The sequence below is a fragment of the Manis javanica genome, chromosome 12 (assembly GCF_040802235.1).
Source record: "Manis javanica isolate MJ-LG chromosome 12, MJ_LKY, whole genome shotgun sequence".
Taxonomy (NCBI): Eukaryota; Metazoa; Chordata; class Mammalia; order Pholidota; family Manidae; genus Manis; species Manis javanica.
In genome coordinates, this window is record NC_133167.1 from 10,382,596 (window position 1) to 10,409,871 (window position 27,276).

Below are 27,276 nucleotides of genomic sequence, written 5' to 3' on the forward strand. Positions count from 1 at the left end.
TTTCATTCATATGAATATACCTGCTGTGGAGTCAAACAGAGCATGTTGGAGGGCTTGGATGTGTGATGAGGCCTATTTCCTTGTTTGGCTGATAAACTGGAAATGAAGACAATTCCAAAGCAATAGTTCTAAGAAGGTTTTGAGCTATGTCAGCAATTTTAGAACGACCGAATAGTCCACAAAAACCAAGGAAGGGTCATATTTATCTGAATGTTTAAATTTAGCCTGGTTATTCCAAAACAGTTATTTTCCTTTGGTTCTCTCTTGGTTTCCAATGGGCAAAGCTGGGATGAGAGTGATGTGAATCAGGCACTCTGAGTGCTCAGCTCATGCCCTGCCAATCAGTTGCTACGAATCCATTAGAGACTGTCAAGATTTTCCTTCCAAACGCTTATACATAGAGAGAATGAGCTCAAAACAGCATTCATTCTTACACTTGCCAACAGTAAAAATAAGTTCATTTAAATGAATTAGTAAATTTTTTTGACTCAAAATGTTTTCAAATTAAATTTTTTAGTCCAATTATGGGAATGTTCATAAAGTATTTATCTGCAGAGCACTTTTCTTGGTCTTAGAGTTATTACTCAGGATCACTGTTCATTCATTTTGTCTCTTCCTTTGATTATATCTTTATTGGCATGTAACATAGCCAGAAAGTTCCTTACCTACGAAATTTCATATTTTGTATATTAAAAGCATTCTTCTTTACCAGTTCTCTACATTTGAAATTTTATAAATAGTTTTCAAGGGAGGAATATTTGTATTATAAATGAGAAACATCAAAATATACTATTCATAATTTCTTAAGTCTGCATGCTTTTTTATTGATTTGTAAGAATTCCTTAAATACCTCAGTAGAAAATGAGCAAAGATATGATTAGGCACTTTCATAGGAAAACAAAAACACTAAAAAAATACTAATTAAGAAAAAAACAAATACTAATTAAAGTGACAAATATTCAGCATCACTGATAATGAGCAAAATGTAAATTAAAATAAGATAGGCAGAACTGTAAAAGAGCAGCAATATCCAGTATTGGTACAAGCATAAGGAGATGGGTGTTTTCATTACATTGCTGATGCAGCTGGAAATTAAAACAACCTTTCTGCAGAGCATTTTTGCATATATTTTGCATATGTATATTGCCTAACATTGTGTGAGTCCTTTGATTCTACATTTCTCCTTGTAGAGATTTATCCTGAGGAAGTAACTGGACAAATGTGAACTGAAATATGTACATATATCCACATAAAACTAAATTAAGGGTCCCTCATTTGGGGGTTCATTCACTTATGTAGTAAATCTATGGTGTATGGATTATGATATAAATAATGATTAGTTCTTGTCTATTTTATGAATATATGTCCAGAGTATATTAAGTTAAAAAAAATTAAAAAACAACATATTTTTATTCCATGTTCATTAAAAAATACATTTACAAGAAAAATGTCCTAAAGGGTACATAGTTTAATCATCTTGGGTGGGAGTGAAGGGTTAGATCATGGCAATTTTTATTTTCTTTTTCATAACTGTTGTCTGTAGTTTTTACAGTGAACTCATAGTATTTTTACAATCACCCCAAAATTTATCTTCTGAAAAAAAATTACCAGATATAATTACTTCAATTTTATTCTTAGACAATGCAATAAAATATTTTAGCTATAATTATAGAAATATTAGTACATTACAATATTGTAATTTTGTCAGGATATAATGATATAAAATATTCAACATATTTAAATATATTTCATTTGGCTATAGAGTAAACATTAAATTAAGTTTAGTAGCAGTAAGTTACATTTGATGCATAGAAAAATCTTTCTAAGTTAAATTAGCAATAATATTCAAATTTAGCATTATTATATATTTTTACAAATAAGTTATCTAACAATGTTTATCTTGCAAAAAGAGACCTCTGAGAAATCTATTATTTTAGCATGCTGTGAAATTCCAAAGTTGAAGCCCCAAATTTTAAAGAAACAAGTTATTGACATTACATTTACAGAGTTAAATTTTCATAATATTATAGCTACTCATAAGTATCTGGAGAGTAATGCACATGAACTATGTTTTAATGCTCAGTCTAAAAAGGATGACTGAGCAACTGTAAACATGGCTTCATTGGAATTTAAGGTTTTAGCATCAACTTGTCTTCCTCAGAAGTTAAACACTGATCAAAGGGTAAGAGAAGATGGAGCCTTAGGAACAAGCAGAGGCCAGTCATTGGGCATTAGCACCAATCTAGGGCTTTTACCTATTAGTAAAATTAGATATCTTAAGGCCATTTGTGATTTTGGGCCTTAAAGAGGGGCATGTTGGAGCAGTGGTAGCCGGCTGTACCTGGTAACTGCCTGTAGAATTGCTTCTTGGTTGCTTGCCTAGCGCAGTTTTTCTTAATTTTCAGAGTGCCTTGCAAAGCAGCTGGTGGGTTTGTTAAAACACAGATTTATGGGCCTCACCCTCAGAATTTCTGATTCTGTAGGTGTGAGGCCCTAGAATTTGCATTTGTAACATGTTCCCAGATGCTGCTTCTGCAGCTGGTCCAGGGACCACACTTTGAGAACTACTGGCTTACAGAGGGTTTGTGGAGATCAGCTGGCTCTTTATGCCCTTTTAGTACAGTTAGGAGAGTAGGATCTTCTTAGAGCAAAAAAGTCAGTGTTAGATGAGTTTAAGTAAATAATCTAAGTAAAATGCACTTCTTAGTTTAAATTTTAAAATGGCTTGACAGCAGTCATGTGAGCAGTGAAGGATTCAAATGGTGGTCACAGTCTGCGCTGTCCCCTGAGGTCACATTTTCACTTACAAAGCAACTGAGATTGAAGCAAGAACCTGAATTTAAATATCAGCACCACCAACTCCACTTAGGTGGATGAAGGTGCAACTTCAGAGCTTTGTCTGAAGATATGTGGCCTCTGAGACTCATCAAATAGTACTACCATCAAGTATAGATAGATTTGAATGTTTATCAGATCTTTGTTCTTAACATTGTCCCTCCCTTGGCTTCAGTGATGCCCAAGAGAATCTAGAAGTCCTGGGCTTTCCCTGGGCATAGATCTTATTTTTAAACCTTTCTTGAGGCCTACTGAATTATGATGTTGAAATATAAGAACAGTGACAAAAAAAGAAAAGGGGGAAAATGCAACTCGGATATGTGGGATTCCTAACAGAAACAATAAGTTACCTTTTCTGGGATATTAAATCAGAAATAACGTCTCACCTCTTAGTATCTCTGTAATTTAGTACAGTGCCTGGGGCATGGCTTAGTGCTAAATAAGATGCTTGTTAAATTGAATTATGTCATCCTGGGAATGTATCAACATGCTGAAACCTAGTTTGAAGACATACATCTGTCAAGCTATATAATTTGTATATTAAGATTTTTACACAATAGACTTTTCCAATATGATTTGTAAGGATATGTAATACATAAAACACATGTTTTTACAAAAGAATAATTAGAGAAGTAACCAAAGAGTAAATCTATAAATACTCAGGTTAAATGGAATATTTAGAGCAAAGGAAAAATATTCTGATTAGCCAACAAATGCCTCAGGTTCTTTCATGGATTCCTGAAACTACTCAATTACATAAGGTATGCACCAATATTTATGGGGATGGGGATGAATTGCACATCTAATAAGTGGTATCCTTGTTATTTGTGTGGATGTGCTGGTAAAAGAAATGAAATCAGATTTCAGATTATGTGTATAAAAAATATCCTATTAAAATTAATTTACCAAGACTAAAAATTTTATCTACTCTGAATACAAACAGGTGATAATGCTGCAGTGAAATGAATTCATGGACAAACAAAAAAAAAATCTTTGAAAAAAATATAAAACAAAACCATTCAGGGAACTCCATTTTGGCCTTAGTCTTGGGTATGTTTGAAAAAGCCTGAGAATATCCATGAATCTTAGTCCAATTCTTTTCCCATAGGCCTTTGGTTATTCAGGTCTGACAGCCCAGCTTTCTTCACGATTCCTCCACTTAACCTCCATCTCCTTCCCTTCCCAGGATCTAAAGTTCCAGGAATGGGGTGGTGGGGCAATTTAAAAGAGCTTTAGCCTCGCTGGGTCTCAAAGATTGCAATAGAAGGGAGCAAATATTGGGAATCCAAGATAGATGTTAATTTGTAGCAACAAACTTGATATAATCACCAGTTAGATGGTGCATTGGAAACAATGTGAAAAGTCTGCAGCCTTTCCGTGGGAAACTTTGAAACAGCACAGATTTAGAGACAAGGTCACAGAACTAACTGTAAAGAAATGCTTTGCTGTATGCAGATTCAAATAGAAACTTTGTACTAAGCCATCATAGGGCACTATTGTTTGGTCAGAGAAAAATACCTAAATAAATGCATGTTGTGTGGCATTACTTGGTTATTTAGGCTGAAAAATAACAGTTCCACTCTCTTTTTATTTCTTCAGTGTCTTCTCTTCATGCACACCTGACAGCGACTTATTATCTTTTCCAACTCCCCAGCTTTCACAGTGGATGGAATAGGTTTTCTAGAAAAGCATGGACACAACAAAACAACAATAAAAATCTTATCAATTTATAGATTAAAAAGGGGACATTTGCTGGGTTTGAGTTTTATTAATGAATATTGTAGCTCATCTAAACTTCATTATGGAAGGTGTATTTCCCAAAAGGTATATGTATCAACATTTCATAATTTTCATTGTACTTCTGCAGCACTTGAAGCAAATTTACAGATCATCGTTTTTGTAATAAAAACTGCTGCTCCTGAAAAAGCCTGTTAGTCACAAGTCTCCAGTACAGTAAATTAGGATTAGCAGATCATGTAGCTAATCTACTACAAATTCATGAGAGTATTTACATATATCTGGTAATAACAGAAGTCACTTTTTTTTCCCTCTAAACCCTTTTTCTACATTATTTCCATTTCTACTATTTATTATTGTCTTGATGCAGGCTTTCATTTCTCACCTGGATTATTGCAACAGTCTTTTCATTTGGTTCTTAATTGCCAGTCTTATCTACTTCACACTGTACCAGAGTGATTTTCCCCTAGTCACTCTTTTTTTCTTTCTTGTCTTTATTGGTGCAAAACCATAGCTCCTTGTTGACTCTAGAACACATGTAAACTGGGAGTGCAAGCTAGACAGGATTTTATTGGCTCAATGGGGAGATTTTTTAAAAAATGAGAGTACATCAATACACAGGTAACGAAATCTAACCTGGCAACCTTTGAATAGTTCTGCAATTGAGTCATCAGATTCAACTTGACTTTGAATAGTTACCTGAACATTCTTTTGGGGTTTAATGAAGCCAGCCAGAAACTGTAGGAATTTGAATAGTAGTTGCATGTTCCTCTTCCATGACATTCTATGAATGGACTGGCTCGGAATTCCTCCAAGCAGGATCCAGGTGATGCCAGCGCTTGCCCAGCGCCCTCAGAACCTGCACTTGTAAACTATCACAATAAAAATATCTGAGTAAGAATTCTGTGCTTAAGTATTCAAATTTCCAGTGCTGTCTTCTCCCCCACCACCCACCCCGTGACAGAAACAGTAAGGAAAAAAGAAAAAAAACCAGAAAGCATGAATTAAACTTCTTAAGCTTCTTAACCAGATTTGCTAACGCTGCAGGAACCTTCCAAGCTCAGGCATAGTCATCAAAAAGGAACCAAGAGCCTGGAATACTCCTTCCCCCAAGCCTGTGCCTATATAACCTCTGAAAAACTTCCCTTGACCTCATCGTTATCACGAGTCCTCTTTATCTCGCCTTCTTTCCTGCACAGTACCGACCGCCATCTGAGCTCATTACTATTATGATTTTGTCTTCTTGCTTAACGTCTACTTTCCCCACTGGAATATAAACTACCAGAGCAGGAACTTAGATTCATTGCTGGTATCCCTTGTACCTAGAATAGTCACAGCATGTGATAGCTCTTCAGCAAATACTTATTGAATTAATGATGGAATGAGTGGACATCTGTGAGTAAAGAAGGGGGGAATAATGTATCATAAATGATGCTACACAGAATGTGAATAACCGTGAACCATGTATATGCAGCTTTCAGAACCAACAGATGGTCGGATAGAGTTCTTCCTTTAGCACTTATCTGGAGAATTTTTTTCCTTAAAAGGCTGGGTCTTAGTTCCCAACTTCATACAAAGGTCAAAGGGGCACAGTACAAGGCATAATGATTTTGGAACAGTCAGACTTGGGTTCACATCCTAGCTTTACCATTTCTAGTTGTGAGACCTTGGGGGAATTACTTCATTCTTAATTATAAAACTATAGATGACAGAAACTGCCTTGCAGGGTTTTCATAAGGATTATGAGGATCTATGTAAAACAGCTGCCACATTGAAAAATAGGCATTGTATTACCAATGCGGTAGCTACTATTCACCTAAATGTCTTACAGAATTTGGATAATCTCCTCCTGAGAAGTCTGTTTTTTTAAATACTCCATTATTTACCAAAGAAACACTTTAAAAAAAAGTAGATTTTCAAGCAAATTGCCATATACCATTGTGTGCATTGATGTTAGGCAGCAGCATTCCAGGGAGCCACATTTCCTCCAGCCCGATGTAAGGGTCTATAGGTCATCTTTACTACGAACTTGCTTTCCTCCTTACCATGATGAAAGAAAATCCTCTCCAGAGTGAAATCCAGCCATGGGGACATGAGGGAATGTCAGTGGTTTGGCTGTGGATGGCTATGGCAATCGAGGGACCGTCACAGACAGTACATCTGTAACATGAAACAAAGAATATGGTGCATCGCCACCTTCGGCACTGCGACGTGCACGCAGCCTTACGTTCCATTACAAATGAAGCAATTCCCTGGTCCTGTCCCAGAACTAAGGGATTGGATTTTTACCTGCTAATGTATGGCTCCAGGGCCCTGCCAGTAATTGGAGCCATGTCCCTTGGCATCAGAGCTGGTGTCGACAGCCAGTATGAGTAATCATTTCGAGATGCGAAATTGCATACATCATTGATGTTACAGAATAAGAATGGCATTGTGGTGAACTGCTGCAGGCAGCTGCCAAGAGTTCCTATGGAAACATCAGACTGGGTATCACTTTTAGTACATTAAGATTATTTTGAGTATCATTACTATAGAGAGGCTAATTAAAATATAACCTATGGCAAAAACTAGAGAAAGACAACACAAATTGCTTGCAAAATGTGTTATTGGAAAGTTTTAGTAATGATAAAAATCAAAGGTCTAACAGGCAAGCAAATCCTCCTCCTTCCACCCTTAATACTTCCTATGGCCCTTTCTAGTCAGTCTACTTGAGGACTGGTAGAAGTCGGCTGGAAAAATGTCTTATTTCAAAGTATTCCCAATTCTTCATATGTACGTAATAGCTAATAAGCAGACACTGCTTTCGAAAACATGTTTTTTTTTAAGATTCAAAAGCAGACAGAAGATTTAAGTGAAAATGTTTTGTGTTGACCAGGACAAGCTAGATTGGCATTCATGAGCCGGACTCCTCCGGGAACTTTACATTCCAGACTGAGAGTTAGACATTATGCCAATGTTGTTTTATATACTCTCTTTAAAAGGTGCTATAAGATACTCAAGGTTGTTGACACTTAACTTTAGAGAGAAGTACCTCCGGCTATAAAAGTGTACAATCTTCATATGGAATAAAGTGATTGGAAACTAGGAAGTAATGGAACATTACCCAGGTCTTGTCCATGGGCTTGTTCATTTCCTTGAACAAAAAGAAGGGAAAACCCACTATAGAGTAGCTCTGTCCCTTCAGGACAGGAAGGAATCTCTGTGGTCTGACTATGCCGAGCGAAAATAAAGCCTCTCATCGTTGTCCCTGTTGCAGGCGGTCCAGTGTCTCCAGGTTTCCCCTTCAAACCTGGTCGTCCATCCAATCCAGGTGGTCCTTTAGAAAACACATTATACAGGTTGCAACACACAGAGAACCTCAAACATGTTTTTCCAAAGTACTAAATGTACGTATATCTGCTAAGCCCCAAACACAGGAGTCTTAAAGAAGAGTGGCTTATAAGATGGCCAAACAATATTATTAAATGTTAACTGGTTTAACACATAGTGCCTCTTATTATCGAATCTGTGTGTGTCTTATGATGAGGTTTTTGAGATCAGACTTCTTTATCTTTGTGTTCCCCCGTGGGGTCTAGCACAGTGGTCTGCATCTGGTAGGCCTTATGCACATCTATTATAAACAAGTTAATGTGTCCTCCTACCATGTAGGGAACATGAAATGAAATGAAATAAAGTATCTACAATTTGAAGGTCTATTCAAGTAGGTAATAAAAATTACATGTGCTTTTGATAAACTCAATAATTATAGAAAACATTGGAATTTCTTTTTAGAGATGCAAAGTTCAAGGAAGTTTTTGATCATTTCGTATGGCAAATAACAGAAGAGACCTTTATTTTACTCTGATAAGGGTTAATTTATTTATATGAGTTAAAACCAAAGTAAATATGCTTTATGCTTTGTTTTTTCTCTGTACTTAGAGTAGGCTAATACACATTTGTCCCTTTCTAAATAGGGACCAGTGAGCTCTCCTTTCTCTCCTTTTCTTCCTTGAATAGCTATTACGATATTGGTGCTGGCTGCCACCCTTCACCCCTGATCCATTTCCACTGCCACAGTACACTGACCCCCGCCTCAACACGACTTGGGCCCCGAGAAAATGCAGAGAAGGTACAGACGCGGATTTTTGGCCTGCTGAGTCAAGGGAGGTATCACTGCCCACAAATGACCATGCCAAGGAGTCATACAGTGCCCCAGTTTAGTCCCAGCTCAGACGTCAGCACTTTTCACAAGACTTGTTAAAGCCCCAATATGACATTTTTGAAAAACATGTTTTAAGGAAAGTTGAGTGATTAATAGTGCTCTCAAGTACACTCATGACAATAGTAAGTCATGAATGATTATGGGATGAATATTATGATTAATATTATTAGCACTGTATTTGCATTTCTAAAGATTTAAATCTCTAGTCTTTGTAGATCTGGTCATAAATTGGGAAATCACATTTAGAATTTTTTTCTTACTTTAACAAAGTCAGCAATCCTAGAAGACTAGATTTGGACATCTAGGTATTTTCTAGAAGATACTTGGAAAAGTTTTGCTGAAGGTAGATTTTGATCCAGGTTTATCAAATTGACACATATAGCTTATGTTCAAACTGAAATATCTGAGGCCCTTTTTCATTATACACATGAGTTGCTGAGTTGTATTCAAGATTGGTATAGTTAAAAGATGGCTTTCCTAAGTAAGGATACTAAGTGGCTCTTCTACTCATATCAAGACAATATTTTCCTAGCTAGGTACTTATGTGCCACTCCTATAAGTAGGCATTATTAACTAAATTCTCCTATAAATAATTAAAAACAGTATAAGCCTTTCTGAAAATAGAATTAGTGGTTCATTAGGTTTATTTGTCTTCGGGCTAACAATGTGGAGTACACCTGCTCAGTTAAGAGAGGAAGAAAGGTATATTCCAGTGACTTGAGTTTTCATTTTCCAAATGAACGTTTTGCCCTGAGCTTTTAGGTTAATCTGAACAACACAAATTGAAAGACCTGGATTACTCTCGTAGTCACATATCCAAACAAGACTTCGCTGTATATTGAAACACACTTCTCCAGAGAGAGAAATAAGTCAGCTGTTTGTTTACCTTGCTCTCCTTTGCAGCCTTTGTTGCCTTTTTCTCCAATTCGACCAGGAGTTCCTGGTTTTCCGTCCTTGCCTGGTTTACCTCTTGGCCCACAGGGTCCTGGGCAAAAAAACCCCAACATTGCACTGAATGGTACTATAGGGTAAAGGGTGAGTGGCCCACCATTCCAGTTCACCTGGGACTTCCCCAGCTTCCACAACGGAAGTCCTGCAAAATGAGCAGACTGGGAGAGCTGGTCACCCAACTTGTTACACTGTACTTCCCAGGGGAAAAAATATCCTCAAAATGAACTAGGTGTATTTGAAATACAGCAGTTTAAAATTGTACTGCTATTTTGATTTATGTTGTTCTGGAACTTGCTATGTCTTTGTTTTGGTCAAAGTAGTAATATCTCTCTTATCTCCCAGGTGATCCAAGTGAACTTAGAACATAACAAGTCCATTCAGAAGTCTACTACAATATGCTAAACCTACATAAAGGGGAGAGTTCATTTCCATACACCAATATTTTAAAAAAATTTCATCAGACTAAGTATACATTTGCACTCTTCCGAGCACTATACAAAGTGTTACAAAAGTATAAACACATAAAACTCAAGTTTATTCAGGCAATCATTTTAGAAATAGAGCTCTCTAAGACTGACGGTGATCACAGAAGGTAAACAAAACTTCTACCTTAAAAAAAAAAAAAACCTCCTAAGTGCCCTAAAGTGTATTTGCTCAAATTTCTACCACGCACAAGTTTTCAATTAGATTCAAAAGGTCTTTTATTTGCTGGTTGTGTAAAATAAGCTCAATCCTAAAACTAATGGTAAAAAACTACTATAGTAGGTAACATTTTGTGTGAGTTGTGTCATTTGCTTCCAAAACACTTTACAGGAATTTTAGTTCAATTGCCTCCTAAAGACCAAAGTCAAGGCTGCCAGTCCCACACCTGGGCTTCCTGGCGGCCCTGGGAGCCCACGTTCTCCTTGCATCCCTGGCTCTCCAGCTGGGCCAGGTGGCCCTGGGCTTCCTGGAAGGGAGATGATTGCCACTGTGCCAGGATCTCCACGTACACCTATTAACATGAGCATAAGAAGACGATGGCGTCACTAATGAGTTACCCTTTCTTCATGGAGGGCAATACCAAGGAAATAATATTTACCAGGTCGTCCTTTGGGTCCAATTCGCCCGGGAGGTCCAACTGGTCCCAGAAATCCTGGATTACCCTTTTCTCCTTAAAAACAAATAAACAGCAATATGATTCCACGTAGAACAATGGGTTTCCTAGCTTTCAGGTTGATGAACAACTCTAAGGATAGATACCAGAGGTCATGACTTGGAGGTTATGAGCTCTGTGACAATGGGTACAACTTAATTATACTCACATGGGTTTGGCATTTCATTTGGAACCCAACTGTCATGTTTAGTGTCGATTCAAAAATATATTCTAGAAGTAGGCATTAAGAACCTATATTTTAGCTTTGAAGGGGGAAAGTTCCTAAGAGTTCATTTTTTAAGTTCAGAAACCAAGTCAATTTAATATTTAAGGAAAAATACAAAGTGACATTAAAAACCTATTTTGCACTCCTGGGGAATTATATTGGTTGTCACAGTTACCTACTTTCTCATCTTATTACTACTCTAGCTTTACCCAAAGTTAGTTACATTAGGAACTCTCACGGACACATATAAAATATTTGCATTATCAAAGTGGTAAAATTTATCTTCCAAACAGTTTTTGACATGAATAAAAGTTTACCAAGAATGACAGGTTTAGAGAAATACTCTTAAAAAAATCTTGAAATAGTGTGAACATTACCTCTGATTACTTATAAAGACTTTAATACTAAATGATATACATAGAAGAAATACAATAAAATAATTATATATTACCAAAAGGCAACTATGCTATATATTTTCCTCTTGATATCTGAACTTGAGGAAGGTGTTAATATTTACTTTTATATACCAGAAGATGCCTAAATATTTTTCCTTTGGGGGATTAAAACTTTACAAATAAAGAAGTGCAAACTCATCAATAGTGCCAGCTGATGGATAGTCTAGTTTTGAAATCTAAGAGAGCAGTTGGATGTATTTTATAGGACATACCTCAGAAGAACTGATTTTATGAATCTGCTGCCCCAAATTTCTCTAAATATTTTCCTGGAATGGTTCTTTCTTTAGTGAGACCTTTGTATACTTTTTCAAATCTCAGATACGCCTGTTCTGAGACTTGGAGGAGTGAGAGGTGGTACGCATTTTTCCCAGGTAACCTGCTACGATTGACCCACCCAATGTCTAGTGAGACTCTTCAGAATCATTTGTTTTGATTCATTCTTAGATAATTTGTTCCTGGCAGTGTCAGTGGTTGAAACACTGAAAAGGCTGCCTCTGAACTCCACCTTGTCCTCCCTTGGACCTGGAAAAGGTTTTCCTTCACGGAAATACGGCTTTGTTCACCTTGGCTACCCCTACTGGACAGCATCTCTGTAGTCTGTGATAACAGATTCCCTGCTCCACTAAAACAATACCAGAGGATTTAATCAGCTAAGACAATAAGCCCAATATTCAAAACTTTATTTAAGGTCATACCCACTTATGGAACATTAGAGAATTATTTTCTGAAACTTGAAGTTTAAATGGATGTGTGTGAAAAATTTGAACTTAAAAACACCTACACTATAGTTTTTTTCAATGTTTTTGACCAAAACATAATAAGTGTGCCCAATAGGGAGAAAAAAACAGCCTAGATCTACAGGTAAAAATTTCCTTGCCCTCCCCATTAGCCGTGGTGAATATTCTTTCAGATTTTTCTACTTTTGTACAATTATAACACATACACACAGTAAAAGAAACAAAGAAAAACAATACTGTTGATACTGATGTGGTTTCTCCATCCTCCAACCCAACGCACATCAGTTAAGCTGCTTCTGTTTTTATCTTATAATTTCTATCCTTAAGGTAGGGTTTACTTTTTAAGCCCCTTGGGTTGGGTGCTGGTGGAATTTTCCTTATTCACTGAAACTGAGGTTCTATTTGTATTAATCCCAACAGTCTGGGGCGACGAGGAGTTCAGTAAACATCTGCGTGCCGTGAAATATGAATCATAGTCATTGTATTTGCATCCAGAGAGTAATGCACAAAAACAGTACCTGTTATGCCTGGAAATCCATGGAATCCAGGATCACCTCTGAGCCCTGGCAGACCTGGGGTGCCTGGTGCTCCCTATATTTCAAAGAAAACAGAGCACAACCACAGACAAATTTAAAACTCACAATACTCACCACAGGATTTTTTTTATTATTACTATTAAAGCAAATAGTATGTAATATAATGGTGCGTCAGAATGAGCTGAAATTGACAGACATAATTTTTACCTTCCAATTCACTGTTTCATTACTGTAATTCCTCTGCCACCTAGACTTCTCCTTAGCATTATCACTTTTAATAAAAAAATAAGTAAAAAGTACCCATAAGCCCAAGAGCAGACATAACTTGTGAGGTTAATGTATGTTGAGTGAGTATCGGAAACAACTGGATATTCTGTATCCTAAATGGAACTGCCCAGTGTTTGGAGATCTTTCAGGAAGAACAGGCACCAGATGGCCAGAATGAGAACTAGTATTTGTAATTCTGACAGTGACAACAGAGCCACTGTTGAATTGTGGCCCCCATCATCATTCTAAGCTGGCAGAATTATAAATCATTTTTGGCCAGAGCAGGTAAAGAAGTGAGGTGCACAGAGATGGAAGCACGAAGGGATTGTCAAGCGAGTTTTGAGATGTACTGCTGGCCAGGATCCAGTGATGTGACCAGGGGAGGCTCCCTCCTTCTGAGGTTCACACTAATTGCTCCTGTCGTCATGAGCCATTCAAGTAACGTCGAAGAGGAGAAGGAGAGGGCAGTGCTTCCGAGAAGAGCTGTATGTCAGAATGTATGTTAAATCGACTCTTATAACGTCCACACAAGTTGAGACAGAATTGCTGGAACCGAAGGTCCCATAAAAAGCAAGAATGACAAACCTGGCCTTTGAGCCAGCTGTCCCTGGAGCAAGAACAAAGAAGGAACAGTCCTGTTGCTTGAACGAGGTGGTGTGAGGTTCGAGGAGGAGGGAGAAGAAACAGAACAATCTGGTCAAGGATGCTCAAGCTTCTGAAATGAGGCCTGTTCCGCAGAGGCAGAGGTAAGCAGGGAGGAGGGCCTGGCCTTGGGTGGGAAGGGAGCTGTTCGGGCAAGGAGAGAGCCTGAAGCGCTCTGAGCCAGTTTGGACAGCCATCAAGAATTATCTTTCAAGTGCAAATGAGAAGCCGTGCCTGACCTTGGGAACGCAGAGGATTTCAGAGAGATCACATTTCCAAACCAGGCCTTCCACATCCCAGTGTCTTGGGGAGGACTTTCAGTGAGATTGTAGTATCAGTATTTGCCACTTTCAAAGAATCATGGAGAATGTGAGAGATACCTAAGACTGGAGATGGCAAACACCTCATTTTTGAAAGAAAAATAGTTTCTTTTTTTCAAAAGAAAATAAAAGGAAGATTCCGGAACCTAAATACCAAGGGAGTTACATAATGCCTGACAATAACCACACTAAAGTACCTCATTACCCATCAATGATGAAAACATCTACTATAGTCTAATTTCCTTGTCCGTCTCCAAGAATAGACGTAAACAGAGGAATCCGGCTTCTCAGCTTTGCTGCATAGAGAAGTTAAGGAAGGTTGCCAAGGTGCTGAGAGAGAGACTGAGTTGAGAGAGGTCTTAATTGGCTGGGAGCAGAAGCCTACGTGGAAAAGGACGTCTAAGAAAGATAAATGGGGAAGTTCTGCATGTAAGGCACAAATAAACAGATGTAGACAAGACAAAAAGTAATGGGGAAGACTTTGCAGCTCTCCACGAGGAGGCCCGAGAGCTTCCGGTGTCTCGGCAGCCACACAGCCCATGTGGGATTTCAGGTAGAATTATAAAATGATGATGAGGTCAGTGAGACTCTTAATCCGCCACATGGTGGATTACTACTGAGTTCTTATTCCTGGAGGATGTTTGCCCTGGGGGCTATTTTAACAGAGATACATACAAATCAGGATGTATTCAGAATAGTGGCCGGGTTGAGATTGATTAAACTGAACTTATAAAAAATACAGGTATTTATCTGGGGAGAAAATAGCTTAGAGGGCAATGATAGCTATTTACAAACACTGGAAGGTATATCATGGGGAGAAAATAAATAGACATTTAGGGGATGGCACAGATAACTCTGAAAGCATAGTAATAGAGAAAAATGATGCTAAACTCCTGGGTGGATTTTTTTTTTTTAAGATTCCATCATTTCAATTTTTCAGAGTCTGAACAAGAAAAGTTCAGGAATGACATAGAGAAGGGTCCCATATAGACCAAACTTTGAGAGGCCTCTCCGAGGCTAAATCCTCCCAACCCTTTGAACCTTCTGGCCGCCTGTGTTCCCCTTAGTGCCCCACACAGAAGCATCATGATTGGGAAATTTTGGTTGCTTCCAGGTACGTCTGACCCTGGCAATTGATTTAGAAGACTATAAAAAGTCAAGTATTTTTCCACACTTACCGGATGACCGGATGTCCCCTTGTCTCCCACAGTTCCAGGTGGACCACTTGGGCCAGGCTTGCCCATAAATCCTTTATCTCCTTTTATGCCTTTTACATGACTCCCTGGAGGTCCAGGGGGACCAGGCTCCCCTGCATTCACAAAAAGCCTGTCAGTATCGCCATCAGGGGGCTTGGCAGGTTCTTTTGAACAAAGTGCAGGCCCTGCACCTTATCGTTTCCTGCCTGTGTTCCTTCTCTTGTGGGGTGTGATGGGATTGTGGCAGAGAGAGAATGAGATAATGCCAGGGAAGCACCTGGCACCTGCCAGGAACTCTTTTTCCTGATGATCTGTTAAAGCAGGACCCCTGCCCAGCCCAGGACAGTAAATATTGGTGAATGGATGCATCTCTCTCTTTTAGGCTCATTCATTTGGTATTTAACTAATCTTTCAAACAGGCCCCTCTGCTTTGACAGTGCCGACAGCTGCTCTCTGTGTGAGACCAGCTGGGTTTAGAGGACGGAGAAGAACCGAGGGAAAGAGAAGCAACAGGCTCACACAAGAAGGCGGAAAGCTTCTGACATCAAGTGTTATTCTCATTTATCGCATTTAAAAGTAGACCCTCTACCTGGGTTTCCTCTCAAGCCCGGTGGACCTCGACTTCCTTTTTGGCCAGGGATGATTGCGCCAGGGAAACCGGGTGGTCCTGGGAGCCCTGCCATGCCAGTGGGTCCCGGTGGCCCAATGTCTCCCTCTGTGCCTTTCCCGCCGGGGGGGCCGGGCAAGCCTGGGGATCCCCTGTCCCCTTTGGCTCCTGCAAAGAAAAAAGGTGTGATGATATTTGTAATGCCTCTATCTACTCTTGGAGTTACAGTTTGTGGTTATCGCTAATAATGTAGACACTTCGCTTAAAGGTGTTAAGGTCCACAACATATTTTTTATAAGAGGGTGGTCTACAAGCACTGAGTGGGGACTCAGTTCTGCCTTCAACTAGCTGTTCGATTCTTGGCAAAGTCACTTCGCTGTTACAAGTCTCAGTTTTCTTATTTTAAAAATGAAGGTACTACCTGACCTCCTGGCTTGGTCTTGAAAGATCCAATGAGATAAAATACAGATGGGAAAGCCTGGTGTAATCTCTAAAGTGTTCTGTAGATGTAAGCCACAATTATTATCACCCGATGAACTTTAATTACAATGGCAACATTTAATACTGATAATTGAGTGAAGCGTAAAAGCTGAACTTTGCGGCACTGATGCGCGCATCCCAAGGGTTGCCCAGCTGAGCCCCGACAGAGGAACAACAAAGTGACAGTTCTTTTCCGGTCCTCTGGTTACTTCTCCCTGTAGCACAAACACTAGTCTGGGTGAATGTGGTGGGAGGTTTGGATTTACCAAAGAAGACCCCCAAAAGGTACAACTTAATACTTGTCTTTTTCATGTCAGAAAACCCTTCAGCAATTATGCTTTGACATTCCTGAATGTAAAATATTGTATGAATTGAAAATAATCTCTCCCATCTCCATGTTACTCTAGAAATAGTAAATGTCATGAAAATAGGATTTGGATGAGAGAAAGAAGGAAAAGTGAGGATGAGGCTGGTGGCACAGGCAAAGGGCTTGCGCAGGTGTGCCAGTGGGGACAGGGTGACAGTGAAAATGAAACGAGGGATGTTAGTATCCAGCCTTTGTCTATCATCATCTTCAGCTCCTTTATGCCTGTAATTTGTGTTTTTAAAAGAAAGCATTTAGACGACTCCAGCTAACTTCAAGTGCTGAAATGCAACAGGATCTGGCTGTGATCTGTGGCCCCAAGGTAATGTCTTGGGTTGTATATTCCATGTGTATGAAGATGCTTCCTTGTTTTATAATATGCGTTGTTTTTAGGATTTGGGAGAATTAAAGCTAATTAAAATGATTCATACCTTCCAAGTCTCAGTGATCTCTTCTCCATACTTAGTTATCCTAGAGGGATTGAGGTGCATAATGATTTACTTGCACTATTTATTTTTAAAATTTTAAATTTATTTTTAAAATTTTTTTACTTATGTTTGATTATTTTACATCAACTTTTATTTTCCAGGTAAATGCTAAAGTGTTCTCATTCCAAATGATTAAGCTGTGAGCGTAGTCTAGGAAAATGAACAGAAACTCTCCTTTTGAGGGTAATTCTAAAACCAGACTGACTGTGAACTAGGAAAAGCCTTTATGCTCATGGTGGGAAGCAGGGGGTCTGGGAGGTGTGGGGACATTGAGCTCAACCAAAGGGACTATCACGTCATCAAGAAACAAATGAAAAAGGACAGCTCTTGTCCACGTTCACACGTGAGCTTTGTTTCTGCCCCTCTGCGTTTCTCAGTAGCATCAGTCTACTCCTTGCCTGGTTTTCATGAGCATCAATAACCAAAGGCCTTCACTGGGCACGGCCCCTTTGTGAATAAAATACTCTTATCCATAAGACCCATGGCTGAGAAGAGTCAATAAAAGGTGCAAATAATCTTTCTTTTGGTGGGTTTCTCAGCAACATGGTAAAAACTCAAGCGCATTTCAGCACTTGAAGTGAACTAGAGTCGTCTAAACACTTTCTTTTAAAAGCATAAATTATAGGCATAAAGGAGCTGAAGATCAAGAAAAACTTACCTTGTAAAATAGTGGCATGAGAAATCCAGACTTGCAGTCTGTCAAACAAAAGCCTGGTTTGTACTTTGAATGACACGATCAATAAATCACCGTGTCTGAGATGTTGAGAGAGTTACTGGAAAGCTCTTAAACAGCAGTGTGAACCACAAGCTGACGCTGGGGTTGGAATCAGACCGATGAAGATAAGAAGGAGGGAAGGATTCTTGTTATGACTGCATCCCTGAATAGGAGGGAGGGATGTTCAAGGAGAAGCCATCTACTGCACCCCCATCCTTTTAGGAGGTGATACATTTAAACCATGCAAACAACCATAACAAGAAATACATAAGAAGTCTTCTCAAAGACTCTCAATAGAAGGAAATTCCAAAATTGGACCACAGTCTCTAATTTGTTCAATTTGTTATGATGGTAATAAATAAGCATTTTTACTTGAATACCAAGAATATAGAAATCCTTTATTACCATTGGGACTTCTTTAGTTCAATGTGTTAAGTTTATTTTATATGTCAGGCATATTAAATTGGATTCTGTTCTTGAAACGTGTATCACCAGAGTCAGGGAGGAAGAACTGCTCACCTTGAGGACCAGGGCTCCCTTTTGGGCCTGGAAGTGCCCCTAGGAAACCTGAAAGATATAATTTTGGCATATTAATATTTCCTATGTGGTTAATTTCACTGTATACATACATATAATTTATTCTACTCGGTCCATTTCACTTTGGTAACAGAAGGAAAAGTTAACAATCGCACACCCAGACACATTCAAGACCATCAGTCTGTCAGAGAAGATCCTCTAAAGCAATGAAGGTTTACAATGTCACTAGTTATTCAAAGGAAAATAGAACTAATGCATCGAAGAGAGTGAGCAAGTGATACCTGTTTCCCCCTTTTCTCCTGCTGGACCAGGAATTCCATCATGTCCTTGGTTCCCTCTCATACCCATTGGTCCCGGAGACCCTGGGAATCCTGGAGGTCCTGAGGAAAAAATGCCAAGAGAGGACTTACTTCCCACTAATGGCCTAATGTGAGCATTAGATGTGTGGGGTCGTGTTAAAAGTGTTCATTTTCAGAACTGTAGCAATGTGAAGCTAAATTCACAGTGAAAACTATGAACAGATTAATAACGTCATGAGGATTATCAGTTTGGAATAAGTTGGCAGATCTTTGAATTAGATAGGTGTCAATGCCTAACCTCACTTCTCTGTATTTTCTTCTGGGAGCTAAGTAACTGGGCGCTGCCTGCTAAGGGGTAGTCTTGGGTCAGAGAGAGAGACTCCAACCTCAGGAGAAAATGTACCTCCTTCATGAAAGGGACATAGAAGAAGTACAAAAATAGAACCTGGAGGCCCTTTTCTTCCTGGAGAGCCAGGGAAGCCTCTGATTCCTTTAAAGCCCAAATCACCACCAGGACCCGGCTTTCCTACACATGAAGACAGGGGAAGGAAAAAAACACCAAGAGATAAATGGTTACGGCGGTGGCTGAAGTGGCTGGTTCTTACAGTCGGCTGTGCTTGCACTGCGGTCAGGAAGTCCTCTTGCTATCCGTCACTTGGGGCTTTTGTCCTGGCTGCTATTTCCCCAGGGAAGCACAGCAGAGATGTGAGGAACAGTTTCCAAAGGTGAGTCTACGCCAACCACATGGACCACTCAATATCTGATTTACCTTTAATTGGGAGTTAACAGCAAATCCATTGAGCCTTCAGTGTTTGAAAAGGTAGTTGAGATAGTATCATTAAGCAAAATCTGAAGCTGCAAACAAGTAATTTAGCAGTTGCTTCTAATAAAACAAAACAAAAACTTGAACCCAAATTATAAGCAAGTAAGAAAGCAAGCCAAAATTCAACCCAAAAATATGCCAGAAAAATAAAAAATATCACAACAGTGTTCTGGGTTACATTGCGTTGTCTCCAAATTCTTACATTGAAGTCCTAACCCCCAGTATCTCAGAATATCACTATATTTGTAGGTAAGGACTTTAAAGAACCAATTAAATTAAAATGAGGTCAGTATAAGAACATTGGTGTCCTTATAAGAAGAGAAAATTTTGACGTGGACACACACACAGGGAGAAGGCAGCCATCTAGAAGTCAAGGAGAAAGGCCTGGGAAGGAATCAAGCCTGCTGAATTACTCTCACACTTTAGCCCTCAAAATTGTGAGAAAATAAGTTTCTGTTGTTAAATTTCCCCAGTTTGTGTTGTTATCGAAGCCCTAGGAAACGAATAGAAACATCCTAAGGTTGGGCAGTATCTAGTATTTCACATCTTTAGGCTGAATTCATTGAGGCAGCACTTTAGAAGTTCTGTTTATGGGAGCAGGTGTTAGATTCAGTCCGCCAGACTGGCTAATCAGTAAAATTAGGCTCCTCCTCATTAATTTCCTGTGTCTTAGTGTCTTAAAATTTGAAGATCAAAATAAAGGCCAACTGGAGTACAAAAGCCTACATAGCTTTCCATTTTTACAGAGGTGATCCCAGCAGGGGAGGGCCATGCTAAATATCCATGCTTCCAGCTCTCAGAGTTGTAGAAGACACTGCTCACCTGGATGGCCAGGACTTCCAGGATTTCCAGGGATCCCCTCAGGTCCGGCAGGCCCCAGATGGCCAGGTGCACCAGGTGGCCCTCTTTCTCCTTTACTTCCCACGTCACCTGGCAATCCTGGGTCTCCCTTAAAGTCAGTCAAATACCTTTAAAATTCTCATATAAGCATGTATGTGACCAGAATTAAGTATAAACTATGTTTGCATTTATTTAGTTGGTGGTTCATATTAAGTGTCTGTTATGGGCCAGAACTGTGATAGGTGTCAGATGAAACAGGGTGGTTACAGGATTTGTGGTGTTCAGTGCAAAATGAAAATGCAGTTTCCTTTACAAAAAATTTTAAAGCAATTACAGATAGCAAAGGCAAAATGTGTTTGAAGTCTAATTAAACCAAGCATGGAGTGTTTCCTAGCAATGTACCTCTGTGGCTACATGGATTGCATGCCCGTGAGTTGAATAGCAACCCTAAACAGATATATATATATATACAGTCCCTACCTTCATGGAGCTTGAGAGATACTGGGGAGGTCGATATTAAATAATCATAGAAATGCGTATTTTCAAACATAGGGGTAAAAAAGAAATAGAGCAAATGGATATTTCTACAAATATTTGTGTGCAGATAAATGTATGCCAGTCACATGTAAAATTTTCAAGGTTTAATAGTCATTAAATCTGTACTTTAGTTTTATAATAAGCAAGCACATATACATTTGATGATGACTTACAAAATCTCCATAGCAGCTACTCTATGCTACTCTGACTTGCCACATAATAAAACCAGCTCATTTTGTGTTCAATACACAATTCCAAAAATTTCTTCCATGGTTGCCTATGAAAACCCTAAATCTCAGTGAAACTATTAACTGAGTGTGAATTAAGCAAAAAATGATTCCTCATTGAGAAAATATCTCAGTGGAAAGAGTCTTTCCCTGATTTTCTGAGAACCGCATCTAAAATAAAGGGCAAAGGAAATTGAGTTGTGCTGCAAGTAATAAAGGATTACTTTCTGGGGTGTGTGTGGTTTCTAAAAATTTTCTCTTATTGTTTTAACAATTACTGTTGCAGGGCATTATTGGAATTCTTTAGGAAAGACGGTATTTTATTGGCTCAAAAGAGAGTCTAAGGAACACTTTTTATACTTTTGAGTATAAAAAAGTATAAGAACACTGCTTCCTTCTGGCAGATAGGAGGTTCCTTGGGGGTTAAAAATGTGGGAAATAAACTCAAAAGCTGACAGCTGTGTGGTAGGCATCCTGAGTTATGGAGATAGGATAACAACAAAAAATAACTGCCTGAAAAAACAGTAATATTTTGTTATTGCCAGATTAAAAAATGCAGACTGTTCCCTACAAAAATCTGCACTCCTTTTTGTGTCTAACTTCAGGAGATTAGTGGAATTCCTGGAATTGAATAGACTTTTTTAGGGGTCCATGGAATCCCAGGTCAAAACCCTTCTTACAATAATTTCTATTAATCATTCTCTAGTGGTCTAGCTCTGGATCTTAGTGTTACTGCTAGACACAGAAAGGGTGGAAGGAAATAAACCTAAAAAACAGAAAAACAGAACAGCAGAGTCCCACTGAAACCTTTCGTTGCTGTTACAACACACTAACAAGGGCTTTGCCATCCAACCTCTAGTTAGCAGAGGACTAGCACGGGGGACACGGGGGCGAGAGAAAATTCTTCTGTGTAATGGAAAGAAAATAACTTAGTTTTAAAACAATTAAGAAAAGTAAATATCTTAGGATTTTGATTCCTCTTTAATGATGCTCTGAAAAAGTGGTTTCATTTTAATAAGAAAAGTTTCGGATTACAAAGTTTGCAAATTTATTTTTATAAACCTGTATGAGATGAGCTCATAGCAGAGACTGGCCATTTTTTCACATGAGAAACAAACATGCCCTGTCAGATTTTATGAGCCTGTGGTCACTGCTTCCTTCTGGCAGACAGGAGATTCCTTGGGGGTTAAAAATATGGGAAATGTACTCAAAAGCTGACAGCTGTGTGTTAGGCATCCTGAGTTGTGGAGATAGGATAAAAACATCAAATAACTGCCTGAAAAAAACAATAATATTTTGTTATTTTCAGATTGAATCCAGATATTTGTTGATATTTAAAGGGACTCATTCCACCACCAAAATGTACACTTCTGGTTTACACCAAATGTATACGTCAGTGGCCTAATACCTTTGTTCCTGGTGGTCCTGGCCGTGTACCTTCTGAATAACCTGGGTCTCCCTTTTCTCCTTGGAGACCATGAGTACCTGGGAAGCCTGGTCTTCCTGTTAGACCTGGGAGTCCCAAAGTTCCCCTCTCTCCTTTGGAACCTGAAATCAGGAAAGAAACCTGGTAAAACAGGAATCTTGACGTGTTTGGCTTCTGACCTTTGCACAATCTTTCTCCAAAGAAGTAGGTTTTCCAGAATCACTAATCAGGTAGCCATAATGGATGACTTTTACACAATATCAGTATTTATTTCATTCTCATGCATGTTCTAGTTGCACACTGTATATTTGTCTAAAAGTAAATCTAGTTATTTCACACCAACTTTCTTCCAAGTAGAAAATGAAAACAACAAACAATGCAGAAAATTTAGAATTGGGACCCACCAGGAGCTTGTAACAGGACTGTATATTACCTGGCACCCCCATGAGGCCCATGCTTCCTGGCACACCACGTGGCCCTGGTTCTCCAGGCTTCCCAGTGCTGCCCGGATCTCCTCTGGGGCCTTGAGAACAAATAAATAGTCATATACCTTGCATAGTTCCTGCACAACTAGGTGCTGAGTAAATATTTGAATGAATGAATACAGAGCAGCCAGACCAGCTGGTTTAAGTATTAACTGAGTTTTTGGCTTCAGATAAGGAGGGGATTGAGGACCCTGAAGATGTATAATTAGAGAAAGTTAGATTCTTGTCAGCAGCACTAGATTTCAAACATCAAAATCATCCCAGGACCAATGCCAGCAGAAAAGACAGGGCTTCTGCAACCAGGTAGTAATAGAAATAGATTTACAAATGCAATATGAAATTTTATTGCCATATTTTGTCACTGATGTGGTCATAGAGAATAGGGGCTACTTTAATTATTTAAAACATTACTTTGCCAACTTAATAACTTGTTTGAAAATGAAAGAGGCAAATCTGAAAACCTCTAGGGTATTATCTGATTATCTTACATGATGTGCTATTGTGATAAATTATGGTTTGTAATACATACCAGCATTTTCAAAATAAAATGTTTAGTACAAAAATAGAATGTCATGTAGGTTAATGTTTTTTTAGTTAATACAGGCTGACTATAAACATCTCCATTTTGGTTTAACTTAGAAGTAAATTTCTGTTAGAACACTATCAGAACAGAATTCTTATTCAGCCTGGTAAGTCTAGAAACACATTTTTGTTACACTTAGATCTAAGAATACTTAAAGCCTGGAAATTCCATTAAAGAATGAGGTATACCTGGTGGTCCTGGTGGTCCAGGTGGCCCTTCAAGTCCTTTTAAACCTGGTAACCCAGGAATACCTCTGTTTCCTTTCTCACCTGGGTTTCCTGGAAATCCTAGTTAAAAATCATGTATTAAAAATACGGGTTAGAATTTTTAGATTCAGACTTTAGATACAGGTTCAGATTTAACCTGTATCCTGATTAAAATTGATGACATATTATAATAACACACAGCACAGATAGTGTACATATGTAACATAAGATATGGTAGAGCATATTTGTTAAGGGCATGGGCAGATACGGGCTTATATATATTTTTAAAAAGGGTTTAATGAGATAATATGTGGAAAGGGTTAGCACAGTGCATGGCATGAGTTCTCAAAGAACACTAACAATGATCATAATATTTATACATTAAACAAACATTTTAAGAATGGCCTAAATCCAGCCTTCCTTTTTAAAAAATATATTTTAGTAATGAAAAAGGACCACTCATTACAGTGTTGTTGTCTAGACTATCCCATTCTCAATCCATTTATTAACAACTATCACTTATTAAGTAACTACATTATTTTCTTGTATTTATCTCACTTAATTTGCAGGGAATGTTAGTCTGTCCTTGAGCCTTTCCACATTGGGTGTGGAGCTGAGATAACTGAGACTTTAAGAAGTCAGCAGACTAACCTAGAATCATGTGGCCAATCAGTAGTCAGTGGTCATGCTGGTGTTTGAACCCAGTTCTTGCGGGCTGTAAAAAGCCTTTATATTTTCCACACCACCACCCTACTTTCTGTAAAACATGGCTTTGATCACATCACATTATTCTTCTGCTCATAAACATTCCTTGAATCTCTGTTACCTACAGAGTCAATTACAAACTCCTTCCACTGACATTTGAAGCATTCCACAATCTGTCTTGGCCTAGCTTTGTGCCTTCTCTCAAGCAGATTCACTTCCCTTGACTATTTCTCTGCTTAGCTGCTTATTCACTCAGCCACATATGGATTGAGCATCTAATTAATAGATGTCATGTATCTAATTAATAGACAGGTCTTATGCTAAGTGCTGGAGACATAAACCATGAACCTTTTTTTAAAGTTTTTAGTGTTTAACTGGGGAGACAGCCAAGGAAACAATTACCACCTGGTGTGATACATTCAGCAATGGAGTTGGGCACAATACGCTACTGGGAAGAATTTCTGGAAGAGGGGATTATTTTTAGCTCATTTAAAGACCATGTGGGGGCTAGTTGGGTGGAAAAAGCCTGGAATGGGGTGGGATTCCCAGATGGGAAAAGAGCATGTGCAAAGGAATGGTGAGTAACATGGGGTTAGATTTTTTTTTTTTTACATAATCTTTGTTTTTTCCATTTAATGTCATTTATCATGGTCTAAAATATATATTATCTTATGGGTTCTTTTGCTTGGAGTTTTTAGGGTTACTGGCAAACTAGCCTGCAAGCCAAATCTGGCTTGGTGTTGGCTAGGGAGCTGAGAATGGTTTTTACATCTTTAAAGAGTTGTAAACAAACCCTAAAGAAGAATATGCAACCGGGACCATATGTGGTCCACAAAGCCTAAGATATTTGCCCTCTGTTACAGAAGATAGTTAATAGATTCATTAACGTCTCTTTCCCCCACTGAACTGTATCATTTCCTCATGACCAGGATACTACCTCTGCTTAGCTCACCTCTGTGTCTAGGACAGAGTAAAATGCCTAGTCAATAGGTACTAAAAAATAATTATTGAGTAAATGAAGGTCATGTGGTTTGAGAGGTAGGCAAGGAAAAGTGATGTTTAATTTTCAGCATACTTGGCAGAAAGGGATTTCTGAGGCTTCTAATTTAAAAACTGACCAGTGACCCTGTAAATACAGCAGACCAAAATGCAGACTCATTCGTTATGGAGGCAGCATATTCTTGTGCAAGGCACGCAAGACCCAGTTCTAGTCCAGACTTGGGGCACCAGATGGCTGTGTGACTATGGACAGAAAGGTAAATACTGGTCCTCACTGTCCTCATTTGTCAACTAGAGGGATTTTCCTGGATAATTCTTAGTCTCAGAATCTGCTCAGATTCTCTTGATTCTAAAGGGAAGGAAGCCTGTACCTTTGAGGCCTGGGTCCCCTTTGTCCCCGAGAAGCTGGGATATTTGAGAAGGCCCAGGAGTGCCTTTATCCCCTTCTTCCCCTTTGGCTCCGGGGGGTCCTCTCTGGCCTTTTGCTCCTGGAATTCCAAAACTACCTAAAAGACAGGAGTCACAACATCAGTTCCTTAATTCTTGAAGTAGTTCATGAAGATTCAAAAGTTAACAGGGCTAACCATTAAAACACAACAAAACAAATGGATGAAAAAGGTTAACAGTACTAAGAACTTGATAAATAGTTCCCCAATACAGGCAACCACATGAGAGTAGTGGAATAAGCCTTCAGGGAGAAAAGATGATTCTTTTCAAATGGGAAAAGGGAATATAGAAAATAGCAAAATCAAATGCATGGTTCTCTTTGAAGTATTTTCCTCAATGAATAAAATATAATTTATTTTGCTGCTAAATGAATGAAACTTGTTCATACCTCCTGATAAATGGAAAGATACTTTACCACTTACCCTTCTGCCCTGGGGTGCCTGGGTTCCCAGGAGGCCCCGGAAGGCCAATGTTTCCAGGATAGCCCATCATTCCAACCACTCCTTTTTCACCTATGGTAACAAATTAACACAAAGTGGCACATGTTATACAGTGTGAAAAAAGCAAAATACTCCATAAAGTAAAATAAATTAGAGAGATTGGGAGTTGAGGGAATGGTTTCTATAGTAGATAAATGACCATATCTGTCTAGAAGATGGATTTTTTTTGTAACTTAGACAAAATGGAAAAATTCCTAGAGAGGCACATATTACTAAAACTGACTGAAGACAAAATAAGAAATCTGACTTATACAAGTGATATATACTTATACAAGACTTAACAACAAGTGATGAAATTGAATTAGTAATTTAAAAACTTCCCACAAAGAAATTTCCAGGTCCAGATGACTTAACCAGTGAATTGTACCAAACATTTAAAGAATATTAATTTTTCACAAACTCTTCTAGAAAATATAAAAGGTGAACAAACTTCCCATCTTGTTGCAAAAGCCCATGTTACCCTGATACCAAAACCAGGCAAAGACATAAGAGAAGAAAACAACAGAACGGTATCCCTTATGTACAAAGATGAAAAAATTCTCAAGGAAAAAGTAGCAAATATGTTTTGGTATTAACATAAAAAGTAGTAACATATAAAATATATTTTAGAAGTATCCAAAAAGACCCAGATCCTGGGTAATCGTGAATTGTGATTATCACATCACTACCATTTCCCTGGCTTTCAGCCTCTTACAAATAATTCAGAAGAAAAAAGTTACACTAACTGAAAGAAAAGTGTAGACCCAAAAGCTGATGCCTGTGTCTAATTC

The 27,276-nt window shown here is 38.6% G+C and overlaps 1 protein-coding gene across 1 annotated transcript in view; it reads right to left on the bottom strand.

Moving 5' to 3' along the window:
* Nucleotides 1-1,391: 1,391 nt before the first annotated feature.
* The window catches only part of COL4A3 (collagen type IV alpha 3 chain), a 118,764-nt gene continuing 92,879 nt past the window's right edge, over nucleotides 1,392-27,276 (bottom strand). Inside the window, exons 33-52 of the mRNA XM_036997842.2 lie at nucleotides 26,429-26,518; nucleotides 25,931-26,065; nucleotides 23,838-23,936; nucleotides 23,015-23,104; nucleotides 22,564-22,703; nucleotides 20,374-20,500; nucleotides 19,174-19,254; nucleotides 18,711-18,809; nucleotides 18,412-18,459; nucleotides 15,828-16,013; nucleotides 15,221-15,351; nucleotides 12,796-12,868; nucleotides 10,806-10,877; nucleotides 10,593-10,718; nucleotides 9,660-9,758; nucleotides 7,676-7,888; nucleotides 6,862-7,039; nucleotides 6,618-6,732; nucleotides 5,272-5,444; nucleotides 1,392-4,515 (exon numbers count right to left, since the gene is read on the bottom strand). Coding sequence (XP_036853737.2) covers nucleotides 4,431-4,515; nucleotides 5,272-5,444; nucleotides 6,618-6,732; nucleotides 6,862-7,039; nucleotides 7,676-7,888; nucleotides 9,660-9,758; nucleotides 10,593-10,718; nucleotides 10,806-10,877; nucleotides 12,796-12,868; nucleotides 15,221-15,351; nucleotides 15,828-16,013; nucleotides 18,412-18,459; nucleotides 18,711-18,809; nucleotides 19,174-19,254; nucleotides 20,374-20,500; nucleotides 22,564-22,703; nucleotides 23,015-23,104; nucleotides 23,838-23,936; nucleotides 25,931-26,065; nucleotides 26,429-26,518 — 2,360 coding nt within the window. The 3' untranslated portion in view covers nucleotides 1,392-4,430. The remainder of the gene's footprint in view (nucleotides 4,516-5,271; nucleotides 5,445-6,617; nucleotides 6,733-6,861; nucleotides 7,040-7,675; nucleotides 7,889-9,659; nucleotides 9,759-10,592; nucleotides 10,719-10,805; nucleotides 10,878-12,795; nucleotides 12,869-15,220; nucleotides 15,352-15,827; nucleotides 16,014-18,411; nucleotides 18,460-18,710; nucleotides 18,810-19,173; nucleotides 19,255-20,373; nucleotides 20,501-22,563; nucleotides 22,704-23,014; nucleotides 23,105-23,837; nucleotides 23,937-25,930; nucleotides 26,066-26,428; nucleotides 26,519-27,276) is intronic.